The sequence below is a fragment of the Elephantulus edwardii genome, unplaced genomic scaffold (assembly GCF_000299155.1).
Source record: "Elephantulus edwardii isolate Elephantulus edwardi_28Jun2011 unplaced genomic scaffold, EleEdw1.0 scaffold00015, whole genome shotgun sequence".
In the NCBI taxonomy this organism is placed as follows: Eukaryota; Metazoa; Chordata; class Mammalia; order Macroscelidea; family Macroscelididae; genus Elephantulus; species Elephantulus edwardii.
The window spans coordinates 26,798,615-26,811,020 of record NW_006399765.1 but is presented as its reverse complement, the minus strand read 5'-3'; the positions used below and the strand labels follow the sequence as shown (position 1 = coordinate 26,811,020).

The following is a 12,406-nucleotide window of genomic DNA, read 5'->3' as shown; positions in this document are numbered from 1 at the left end:
GATTGATTGTTCCTCCTTCTTCAGCAGAGCATCTGGTGGATTTGAAAAGCACACCTCTGGGATTGCAGTGCAGTTTCCTGCCACTAGGCCACCAGAGCTCGCCTGTATTTTTAATGCTATATCTTTCAACCCTATTCATGAGATGGTTTTGATTAATAAGTGTAGCATTTTGGTAGTTTCTGTCTCTCACGCAGAGATTTAAATCATTGGATGCTGGCAGGGTGCCATGTGAGGAACCCCTGGGGGAAGCGAGGCGGAGATACAGGGAAAGATAAAAGAAAAAGTCAGTCATCTGGTTGTGACTCCACAGCTAAAGAGAGGGTATATGGAAACATGACTTGGAGGACCGTATATGTGCATCTCTCTCTGGTGGCTTCTGTGTAAATGTTCCTTTTCTACCTGTTCCGTGCCAGGAACTGTGCCCTACGGGTAAGTGGGTAAAGGTGGCCAATTTAAATCTTCACAGAGCTCAGAGTCTGAAATGGAGATACATTGTGGCACCACAGTTAAGTGCATGGATACTATCAGAAAGGTTGGCAGTTTGAATTCACCCAATGTCTCAGGGAAGAGAGACTTGATAAACTGCTTCCACAAAGACTTGTTGTTGTTTTTGTTGTTATTGTGTGCCATCTCATCAGAACCAACGCATAGCTCACTCTCTAGTGGGTTTTCAGAGACAGTAAAATTGTATGTGGAGAGATTGCCCATCTTATTCCCAAGGAGCAGCTGGCGGATTCGAACCACATACCTTTTGGTTGGCAGTGGAAGTCCTTACCACAAAGCCACCAGAGCTACAAAGATGACAGACTAGAAAAACCCCACGGATCAGTTTTACTCTGTCATATGGTATTGTTGCTGAATTGAAATAGAGTCGGTAGTATCTACAACAATAAATATTACATTATTATAGATATAATAGAGATACACCCTGTAACATTTGGCAAGGATTTCAAGGTACCTGCCTGGTGTGAAAGAAATGGCTATTATTTAGATGCTGGTTGGTGCAGGCCTCTTCCTCACTATTTCTTCATCATCACCCCACGATGAAGGCCTGGAAGTTATTTTTCCCACTTGCTCTGTTCACCACTGCCATTACCTTTCGGGACCATAGGTGAAAGTTGAGGAGAACTTGATGCATCTGCTGCAAAAGATCACAGACCTCAGCCTTCACTATGGATCGTATCTCAAACATCAAAGTGATGAAAATCTTTTCTACTGCACCATTAGGTAACATTGTGATAGATGAAGAAAAGATTGAAATAGTCAACAGTTGATTTCTTTTACGTAGATCCACAATCAACACCCAGGCTAACAAATGACAAGAAATTAAAAAACAAAACAAAACAAAAACACCAACAAAACATATTGGGAAAAATCTGCAGTCAAGGGTCTCTCTAAAGTGCTAAAGAGCAAGGATGTCAGTTTAAAGACTAAGGTGTGTCTGATCTCGACCATATCCTTTTCAATTCTTTCCTACGCATCTGAAAGCTGGACAGTGAATAAAAATGACAGAAGAAGAATCAATCAATGCCTTTGAGCCGTGGTGTTGGAGAAGAACACTGAATATCCTATGGACTATGAAAAGAACAACCAACCCTGTCCCGGAGCTAAGGTCAGCTAGGGTACTCCTCAGAAGCAAGGATGATGAAACTTTGTCTCACACATTTAAGGCACGTTGTCAGGAAAGACCATTCCTTGGAAAGGGACATCATGCTGAGAAAAGTGGAGAACTGGTGAAATACAGGAAGACCCTTAGCAAGGTATATTGACACAGTGACTGTCTCAATGGGCTGAAGCATGTTGGAGATTGTGAGGACGTGCAAGATAGGCTCAGGTTCAGACCTGTTGTTTAGAGGGTTGCTATGACTCCTAGGTAACTTGATGGCATTGAATAAGAACCACAGATAATAAATACTATGACATCTTAGAGACCCTTTGAATATACAAAACTTTTTTGTTTTTTCTATAATTATATTTTATTAACTTTCATAAACATTTACAGAGATTTTGGGCTTCCACTCATTCATTGTTGCACTATTCTCTCTACCCTCCTCCCAGTTTGTTCTTGTCCAAATGCCACAGTGCTTGTCAAAGCCAGTTCTGATTAATCTTCTTTGTCAGTGTGTCCTTTGCCATTCCCTATCACTCCTCCCTGAGAGAGACTTCACCCTGCTTCATAAGGAAAAGGGGATGGCGTATTCTCTTAGCTACTTCCTGCTGAAAAGGGACGCTGTGGGTTTCAGGGTGAAGGTCTTCTCTCACTACTCTAAAGGGCCCCTTTGGCAGTAAGAAACACATAGACTATTATGGAGATTGATTTTGGAATTTAGATGCACTCTTATTGATTGTGCTTGGCTGTACATGTTCATATCCTTGAAGATGTATCATGGGGGTGTTGCAACCTAGAAGACACAAATTTGACTAACAAGTTATAAGTACATGAGTCCAAAAATTATGGAAAAGTAAAAGAAAAGATTCTTTCATTGTTTTACAAACCCTCCCCCAGGTCCCCTCCACCATGTAGCCCTCGCTCTAGTCTCCTGTGATGACAGAAATACCCAGTTATATCTCTCTTTTATGAATATACAAAACTTTTAAAAGCCAAAAAGTTGTTAACGCTATACGAATGGCATTCACCTGCCTCGGCAGTGATATCGACCTTGTTGAAAATGCTCTGCAGAAACCTGACAGCAGAAGAACTAGGTGATGGCCAGCAGCAGCTCCAACTGGGACCACATGGAAGGCCCTACATAGAGTGAGAAAAATGTAAACCCAAATTCAGATTCATAGCAAAGAGCCGACTTACTGGTCTGGAAGCCAAGAGTGTGGCTCTAAGCCATTCTTTAAGCTTAGGATGAACTTGCTCCCAGAGACCACCTTATAGCCAAACAACAGACAGACCTGGACAGTGAACATCCTCCTGAGTGCAGCCAACCACACAAGACCAAACTGATGGTGTTTGTCCAACAGCCAAATTCAGAACGTAGCGAATGGCAGTAAAGCTGGGAATCCAGGCTGGAAATGGCGAGAACGTTGCCACATTGAGGGGATTGCAAGCCAAATCCTGAAAACGTCTCTGTATAAATTGTTGTATGAGAAGTGAATTTGCTTTGTAAACTTTCACCTAAACAACAATAAAATGTCCCAAATAGAAAACCTCATTTCAGGATTCCTTGAAGGTAGAACAGTGCCGGGGAGGACACAGGGATTCATTGGCGAGTGGAGAGTGTTAAGATCTTGATTTGATGATCCAACTTCCTTGATCCTCCACCTGTGATTGGATGTAAGGGAACTCTGGTGGCCTCGTGGCAAGAAGCTGCACTACAGTTCCCAAGGCACACAGTTCGAGGCCACCAGCAGCTCCTTGGGAGAAGGATGAGAAGTCTCCTTCCATGTGATTAATTGCCTCTGAACACCTGCCAGAGGGCCGGCTGTGGGTCGGTTCCGACTCAACGGTCCATAACAACAACGTGTGATTTATTTAACCACTAACAACTTACATATCTACAATATGACTATAAAAGGAACAGAATCTAAGTATTCACTGTGGGGTGTAGGGCCTGAATCTGAAAGTGAAGAAAAGGGGTACACCATGCTTTCCCAACCCCCACGTCTTTCCTGAGTCCCAGGCGAGCTGACATACAGTAGCATCTGTGAAAACTGGAGTCTGTGTAAGGTGGAAACCTGAGAAGAAAACCTCAAGTATTTTCCATTAAAACAAACAGTTAAAAATTATTTCACTTCACCCCTGTCAAAGTTGGAAAACTTGAGAAACTCAGAAAAACAAAGTGCTCACTGGTTTCAATCTGTTTGCTGGGGTTTCACTGTATTCACTTCAACTCAAACCTTGTTGCTATGGAGTTGAAACTGACTCCTGGCTGACCCTCTAATGGATTTTCAGAGGCTATAAATCACCCAGAAGGAGACTGCCCGTCTTTCTTCCTCAGAACAGCTAATGAGTTCGAACTAACTGCCTTTGGATTTATAGCTCAACTCTGTCCACTAGACCACTGAACTTCTGCAAGAGAAAAATTTCTGTTTTAAGTTCTCTTTGTGTCTTCCCTATTTTAACTCTGACTTAGATGGTTCTGCATGAGCAAACACGCATGCATTGTGGCTGCATGTTTGACGTGCTCTTACTGATGAGGGTGTGACAAAATCATTTGGAAACCCACGGCCTCAGCAAGAACGTATCCTTCTAACAACAAAGTGTCTCTTAACATCAACTTGATTCATAATTAATTACTTACATCAATATAATTGTCTTTAAAAATTTTAATATTTACTCCAAAAAGAAAGACTTATTATAACACGGATTCATGTTCATAGAAGAATATTTGGGAAACAGAAAAACAGTGAGACAAAAATTAACCTCACACATAACCACAACCTATGTTAATTAAAAAGACAGGGAGGGAGGGATCTTTCACTCCTCAATTCTCTAGACAATTCTGAATCTGAATTCTTCTCCCTTCATTTATTTTCAACTTTATAGGATGCTGAAAAGTCATCCTCCACTTCAGCTGACCCCAAGTCAGTCAAAGTCAACTTCTTACCTCAGGAGACTCCAGGGGCCAGCAAAAGTCCTAAAGTCCAAACTTCCTCGGCCTCCGTGTCATGTCCAGCATCCCCTGAGCCTTCCAAGGAAGGGGCCAAGGACAGAGCAGGACCCACCTCCTTGCCTCTGGGCAAACTCTTTTGGAAAAAGGTAAGTCTTTTCAAGACACCTCGAGATTTGCGCACTATTCTTCAGGCTGAGACTATTTGTGGAATTATCACCATGCATAGAATTATTTTTTTTTCTTCTCTAAATAAAAGATCTGACTTGTATGAGGTTAAGACTTCTAATCTCACTCCCAGGAAGAATAAAATGCTTGTTGTGTTAAAAAAACATGTGTTTGGTGGGACAGAAAAAGCTTGTGGGAATTTTTTCTTTCTTGAGATGATCGTGATTCATGACACAGGATTGTAATATTGGATGATTTCATTTTCTAAGATGGGTTATGACTTATGGCTTTCTCCCTCTGGTTTCCTCTGAGAGTTTTCACCCTGTTGAGATGAACCCCCTCTGAGGTTTATATCTTATCCTCCCTCCACCTCCAGACAGACAGACAGATAGACAGACAGACATAATTAGTCAGTGTGAACCCCTGGGTCTCCTGGTCTGTTGGGAAAGCTGAGAAGGTGCCTGCCAGTTCACCACCAAGGCAGCTACATAATGTGCTTGGCTATAGAAAATGCAAACCACTGTCCAATTTGTTCTTTTCCTCTAGAATTAAGGTTTCTGCTGTACAGGAAAAATCCAGGAGAGGGGTTGAGTAATTCTGAGAGCTATTGCTTTATCACCGTTGCTGAGTAAACCACACGCTGTGCATATGCTCTGAGCTTTTTGTCTGTGTTGTTGTTGTTGTTGTTATCACCGTTGCTGAGTAAACCACACGCTGTGCATATGCTCTGAGCTTTTTGTCTGCTTGATATTTAGCCAAAAGACAAGTGGGGTGGGGGGTGGGGGGTGGGCTGGGAGATAGATTGATATTGTGCTGAGGAATCCAGTCTGGTCATTTCATCCAAACATCCATATCCCTTAGCACGTGGAAGGATGGATCCAGCGTTCATCCTGGCTGAATGAAGTGCTCGCTTCCTGGTTTTTCTTTTCTTGCTAGAATCCAGGTAGATTCTTGTGTCTCTTTCCTGTTTTTCCTGTTGTACAGACACTTTCCTCCTAGGCTCTGCCTAGAATACAATCTCAAATATATAGTAGAAACCTTGGTTCGTGTCCTTTTATTCTAACCCTCTTTCTTCAGTGCTCACCTTCTAAACCATCTTTCATCACTGTATGATGCGGATAAGAGTTTCTGAGTGCTGTGTGTGTGCATGGTGGTGAAGGGGATGCCTTTCTCATTGCTATGTCAGTGCTGTTCGGCTGACGTCCATCATGTCCACCCCGTGTCCCACTTGGTCCTGGGCTCGCCTCTTAATCGTTGTTGTGTTTCCTCTCACTGTGAAAACCACCCTACGAATCCATCTACTGGAGGGGCAGCTTCATTTTCACTGACCCCCAGTTTTCCCAAGAACAATGTCCTTCTTCAGGGACCAGTCCCTCCAGATAGTGTCCCTGATACATGTGTGACGGAGTTTGGTCATTCTCATGTCAATTTTTTTTTTTTTAGAAATGATAATTTTTCCAATATTTACATTTTCTAATCATACAAATCTTTATGTAGAAGACATAGAACTTAATCCCCCAAAAAATTATTTCAATGTTCAGTATTTTCTATTTATATACACATTATGTCATTTTAATATCACTATCCATCCCTTTGGCTAGCATTAATTCTAACATGAATGAACGTTAACATCTGACTTCAATGGTATCTGAAGTATCTCTCTCATTTCTAAGCAGCATTTGGGCTGTTCTTCAAGGCGAGATAACTTGTGGTTAGATGCCGTCAGATTGCTCCGTCTCATGGTGACCTTGAGCACAACAGGAGCCAACACTGCCCGATCCTTCACCGTCCGCACAATCTCAGCTGCTCTTCAGCTGCAGGGGTTTCTCTCAGCCCCTTTGAGGGCCTTCTTCTTTGTCACCTGCCCTCCACCAAGCATGACGTCTTTATCCAGGCCCCTCTGATAACATGTCCCAAGGAGACAAGACAAAGTCTCACCATCCTGGTTTCTAAGGAACGTTCTGGGTACACATCGGTGGCCATGTTTGAACTCCAACAGTGGCTGACGGGTGGCAGCTGTTCCCCAAGCAATGTCTGTCCATGGTGCTCGGGACAGTGGAGGCATTGACCTTGTCAACTATATCACCTGTTCTTCTGTCCAGTTTGGAAGCTATTGGGTATTGATCTCCAGGGTCTTCCCTGTCCTTGTCTTTGGGACAGAGAAGGGATATGTTGGTTCCTCTCCCCTCCCCCAATTCTCTTTTCTTATGGAAAAGTAAAAGAAAAGATTCTTTCATTGTTTTACAAACCCTCCCCCAGGTCCCCTCCACCATGCAGCCCTCGCTCTAGTCTCCTGTGATGACAGAAATACCCAGTTACATCTCTCTTTTAAACGGTTCTCTCCCTCCTCTGTTTCAGTGCAGTACACATTATTGAACCCATCTTACTCAGTCTCTCCCCAGCCCCAAGGACAGTCCCATTCTACAACAGTGGCATCATGTAATATTTGTCCTTTTGTGACTGGGATATTTCACCACGCTGTCTTCCTTGAGAATAAAGGTAAAGACCACTTGACATTCATATCCCTAGGAGCTAAGGAATCCATTCCTTTCACTCCCACTGCTTTTTCACATCATTATCCAGCTGTATTTTTTAGTAGATTGGAAAGATGATGACATTAACAGCAGCTAAACACCAAATGAAAAACCAGACCAAGTTCATGGCCATCAAGTGAACAGAAACTCGTAGAGCCCTTCTAGAACCAAGTCGGATGGCTCCACGGGGCTTTTTGCACCATCAGCCTTTACAGAGCGGATTGTCCAGCTTCTTCTTTTGGGGGAACTGATGGGTTTGCACCACCAACATTTTGCTTAGCAGCCCAAAACATAACCCGTTGTGCCACCAGTTGTTGTTGTTGTTGTTGTTGTTGTTGTTGTCGTTGATGTTGATGTGTACTGTGGAGTCAGAACGGACCCATAGCTGACCCTCCAGCAGGTTTTCAGAGGCTGTAAATTGCACAGGAGGAGATTGCCCATCTTTCTGTCATGGAGCAGCTGCTGGGTTCAAACTGCTGACCTTTGCATTGACAGTGCAGTTCCTTACCACTAAGCCACCAGACTCCTACTAAACAGCAAATATCTATAGACCGTGTCTTGTCTTCTTCTGCCCAATTGACTTAAATAGCTCTGTTGGAAGTAAAACAGAGGAGGTCTACTCATTCAGCTGGGTTTTTAATTGCTTTCTTTGTGCTAAGTTTTTGGAGATCCTTTGTGCTAAGAGGTCCCAGTCCTGACAGACGCTGTAAACTAGCTCCTGCACACTCAAAACGGACATTCCTGTGGGGGGATTGTGTTCAGACGGAACACAAAAGGGGGATCTTTGTTTCCTTGTACTTGAGGTCGATGACTTACGACTGTAAAGTAATTAACCTTGTAAACAACATTATTATGAAAAGGAAGGGAACACCAGTAAATTCCTCTGCTTTCACTGGTGACTAATCCTATACTCTCTTTCTCTTCTTCCTCTTAATTGGGAAGCTTTTAGATTCAATAACTTTAGAATCTGAAAGTCTGCGAATCCCACCACGCACAGTTAAGTGGCAGGCCATCCTCTCCTATTGCTTTGTTACCTAAAACCTATCAGGAAATGGGAAACAAAGTTGGGGGAAAGTATTTGTAGTGTCAGGGCCACAACTTATGGAAAACCCCCTTATTACTCCTAAGGTCCTCAATACCTCGACTGAGACCCACCCACATATAAAGAATAATTTACTTTGTGTAAAGCCACCTGATTTAATCTCACATAACTTCATACAGTGTCTGGACCAATGTTTTGGCCAGATTGTCACCAAAATGACATGTCTAATTGACTGTCACCAGATCTTAACCTGGAATCCAAGAGATGATGATGTTCACAGAGTCTGCGAACGCCTTGAAATAATTTGCAAAATTGTTTGTTCATATTCCTGGGAGAGGAGAACACCTCCCCCAGAAAGAATCTCGGAGTGGTGGCATGCACCCCTCCACTCCAAAGGAGCTCAAGAAGCAGTTTAAGAAGACGATATTCAAAGATGAATTAGAAATTGGCCAACTGGAGTGTTGGTTATGGCATTGAACTTTGTTAGAATCAGTGTGGGGATGGAGATGCCAGAATTACCGTCAGGAGATGCCTTTTTGGGTTGTATTAGACCACAGCCCTCAGCACACTATTGAATTGTTGTGGCAAACTTTGGCAGGATGGCATTAGGGCATAAGTGAAGGTGGATGGATGTAACAGCCCCCGCACTGGCCACTGTGTGACAATCAGAGTAAGGTTGACATTCCTAGACACGTCTATTCATTGTGATCTGTGGAATTAATTTCTCTGTCCTACTGCAGAAATTTCCTAAATGCCTCTTTTGTGTTTTATCCTGATGATTATGGGGTATTGCGTGATTGATTGTTATTTCCCTCCTTTTGAGGGAATAAAGGTTTAAAATCTGAACACACAAGCTCCTTCTCCCTATCTGTTGTTGCATGAATGTGCTCAAATCAGCTTATTAATCTCTCTACACAGACAAGAGAGTTGTGACCTCAGAAACACTGTGAATTGTTTTCAAGACTGTTAGGTCCTCGTTACAGTGTTTCTGTACATAAATAGTCATAGGGTAAAAATCAATGTAGTTCTAGGAACGTGTCACATTCAGAATTTATAGTTTACTCTTGAAACCTAGGCATTAAACTGTTCCTGGGAATAATTGTGTCCATGTGCAATCCTGATTTGTGCTGTGAATACATGTGAGGTTCAAGTTCACACAAGCAGACCCTTTGGAGTGCTTTGACTCTCTTTGGAGCACTTTCAAAAGGGAACTCTTTTTCTCTCACAAACCTGGATTGCTATTTGCATTGCACTTAGTCAAGGACCCTTTTTAGGTAACATATTCATTAGTGACTAGAAAATACGTGGATAAATGTCTTACCCCCTAACCAAGACTTTGTGGGTTGTGGTTTCTGTAATACTCCTACTACTGATGCTGTTGTGTTTGAACATTTATTTCCCCTTTTGTTACAACTTGCGTTGCTTTACTGTTTACATTATGTTTCTATAAGTCTTCTTCACATTCTCTTCGGATCTGAGTACAGACATACGTCAGTGGGGAAGGATTGAATGACACTAGTTCCACTAACCCTTTTTTGGGAACATCTTTTGGGTGTTTTTATTCCTTATCAACATCCTGACTCCTGCTTTTGTTTTTATCTTCCCTTTAGTCCATTAAAGAGGACTCCGTTTCCACAGGTTCAGAGGAGAATGTAAGTTTTGTGATTCATGGCAGAGTCATTCCACGCTCATCTTTGGTGTGTGTGGCCAGCGTTGTTCTGGGCTGTGGGGACCTGTGGACACGCATGAGCCACGTGCTACCCATCTGCTGTAGACGCTTTCATCCTTTCATGCTTCAGGACCTCGGGGCAATGCCGCTGGATGAATATGGCAGCTCCCATTATTATCTAACTCCACGTGGCAGGAGAAACCTGATTTCTAGGGTTTCTTAAATGGTAAGCTTTATGGGGACAGATTACTTGATCCTTCTGAAGAGCTGCTGGGTGGATTTGAACTACCAACCTTTTGACTAGGAGCCTAGTGCTTAACCATCATGCCACCTGGGCTCCTTAACTCCCACTGGGTCCTTGGAAAAGAAATACAAAATCAGAGCATTGACTAATTTGTTTTCATTGAGGGGCTGAAAGAGTCTACGGAATTATGAACCACTTTGCCGTGCCATCACCTTCACTCTGTCCTGATCACTCTCCCATCGTTATTTCCACAACTACCTAGATCCTCTAACGTTGGGTGCTCCCCCGGGTAGACACAGCCTCAGGGGTGTGGACATCTGGCTGCAATAGATGTCGGGGCTCTTGATCTCATCTCAGGCTGGAGATTTCAGGGTCTTTGACCTTTCCAGAGGATGGTTTGAAATGTCGAGAAAGAATGCTTCTATCTTAAAGGAGTGTTTCCTTTTGAAAACCTACCGGGGGGGAAAAAAAATGTGTCTTTAGAAAAAAAAATCTTCCAGAGAGATTAAAGACTTTTTCTTATGAATTTCAGACCCAAAATAGTAGTCTTTTGCCCCAGAGTGTGGCCTTTGGAAAGATTTTTTTAAAATAAGAATAAGTGAATTCACAGCTTTTTGAGAGAGAAAGCAATTGTTCCTGGTGTGCCAAAGTCAAGTAAAGCTTTAGCTTTTTTCTGAGTACTTCTGCTGACTTGGCCCTAGACAGAACTTGTGTTTTCATTTTGATCCCTCAGAAACTAAACAGATGTTGAAACTCCAAAACTGTGCCAGGGATGTTGTCCATAGAGTGGAATGGAAATGAAAGCAGAGGTGTGATTCTTTGTAGGACAAAGTTTTTTGAAACCTGCTATTTAAAATTGTTACTGTTGTTATTTCTTTTTCTTTTCTTTTTTTTTTATCAAGTGGACCTCACACCCAGGAGCTCAGAAAAGCGTAGGTCTCTCTTAATTCCAGAACATCCTTACAAATTCCCTAATTTCTAGAGTCTCAATATCTCTACTTATTTCAGCAAACTGAAAGGGAGAACGCTATCGACCTCCTGTCCCAGTATTTTTCAATTTAAAAGTTACAGATTAAATCCATGGCATCTACTAGCTTTGAGGTTCTGAATTTTTTGAAGAAAAGCTTCATTCTGGGCATTAATGTCTAGTCATTCTTCTCAAGAAAGCTGTGCCTCCTATAACCCGTCAGGTACAGAGGGGATTTCTGTTGGGCAAATGGGAGTTATTTTGTTTTCAGTGTGAAATTTAAAACAGAGGTAGAAGCACCAACTGAGAGTTCAGTTATTGACACCAAAAGATAACACAAGCAGACAGAGGAAAGGACAATAGAAGGGGGGAGGGCAGTATTTTTTCTTTTATATTGGTTTGCATATGTTGTTATGTGCCGTTGAGTCGTTTGCGACTCATAGCGACCCTATGTACAACAGCCCTAAACCGTGCTCTATCTTGTGCCAGTCTCATTGCCTCTGACACACCCATCCCGATTACCCCAGTCACTGAATCAATCCACCTCATAGAATAGAGGGTTTTCCCCTCCTGTGCTGTCCCTCCACTCTACCCAGCATGATGTCCCTCTCTAAAGACCTGTCTCTCCTTACAACATGTCCAGAGTATGTCAGACGAAGCCCCAGAATCCTTGCCTCCAAGGAGCAGCCTGGTTTAATCCTCTCTACGATGAATCTATTTTCTTGGCAGTCCATGGTACATTCAATACTCTTCTCCAGCACCACAGTTCAAAGGTGTCATGTGTATGGTTTGCATATAGGATTCTTATATATTGTTTCATTTACATGCCTTGTGTTTCCCACATTCCTTCATTCACATTGTGTTTAATACAATCATTGTGTTTTATAAAATCCCTCCTCATTGATCTATGCCTCCCATTACCCTGTCTTTGTGGTTGTTGCCCTTGTGTGTCATCAAATCAGAACCAACCCAGAGCTGACCCTCCAAGCAGGTTTGAGAGACAATAGCACACCAGAGGAGAGTTCCCATCCTTCTCCCATGGAGCTGCTGGTAGATTTGAACCGTGTACTTTCAAGATTGCCATAAAGATTCTTAACAGTGGGCCACCAGAGCTTCCTGTATTTACAAAGGTGTTTTTTAAGGAAAATACAGAAACATCACAGTAACGGCTTTAAATTGTTTAGCCTTACGAATGAAGCTTCTGGTTTTTACATTTTTTTTTT

General features: G+C 42.5%; 1 protein-coding gene across 1 annotated transcript in view; it reads left to right on the top strand.

Annotated features, from left to right (window-relative positions):
- BCAS1 (breast carcinoma amplified sequence 1) overlaps positions 1 to 12,406 on the top strand; it is a 43,794-nt gene that overhangs the window by 7,566 nt on the left and 23,822 nt on the right. Inside the window, exons 4-5 of the mRNA XM_006881647.1 lie at positions 4,496 to 4,708; positions 9,914 to 9,955. Coding sequence (XP_006881709.1) covers positions 4,496 to 4,708; positions 9,914 to 9,955 — 255 coding nt within the window. The remainder of the gene's footprint in view (positions 1 to 4,495; positions 4,709 to 9,913; positions 9,956 to 12,406) is intronic.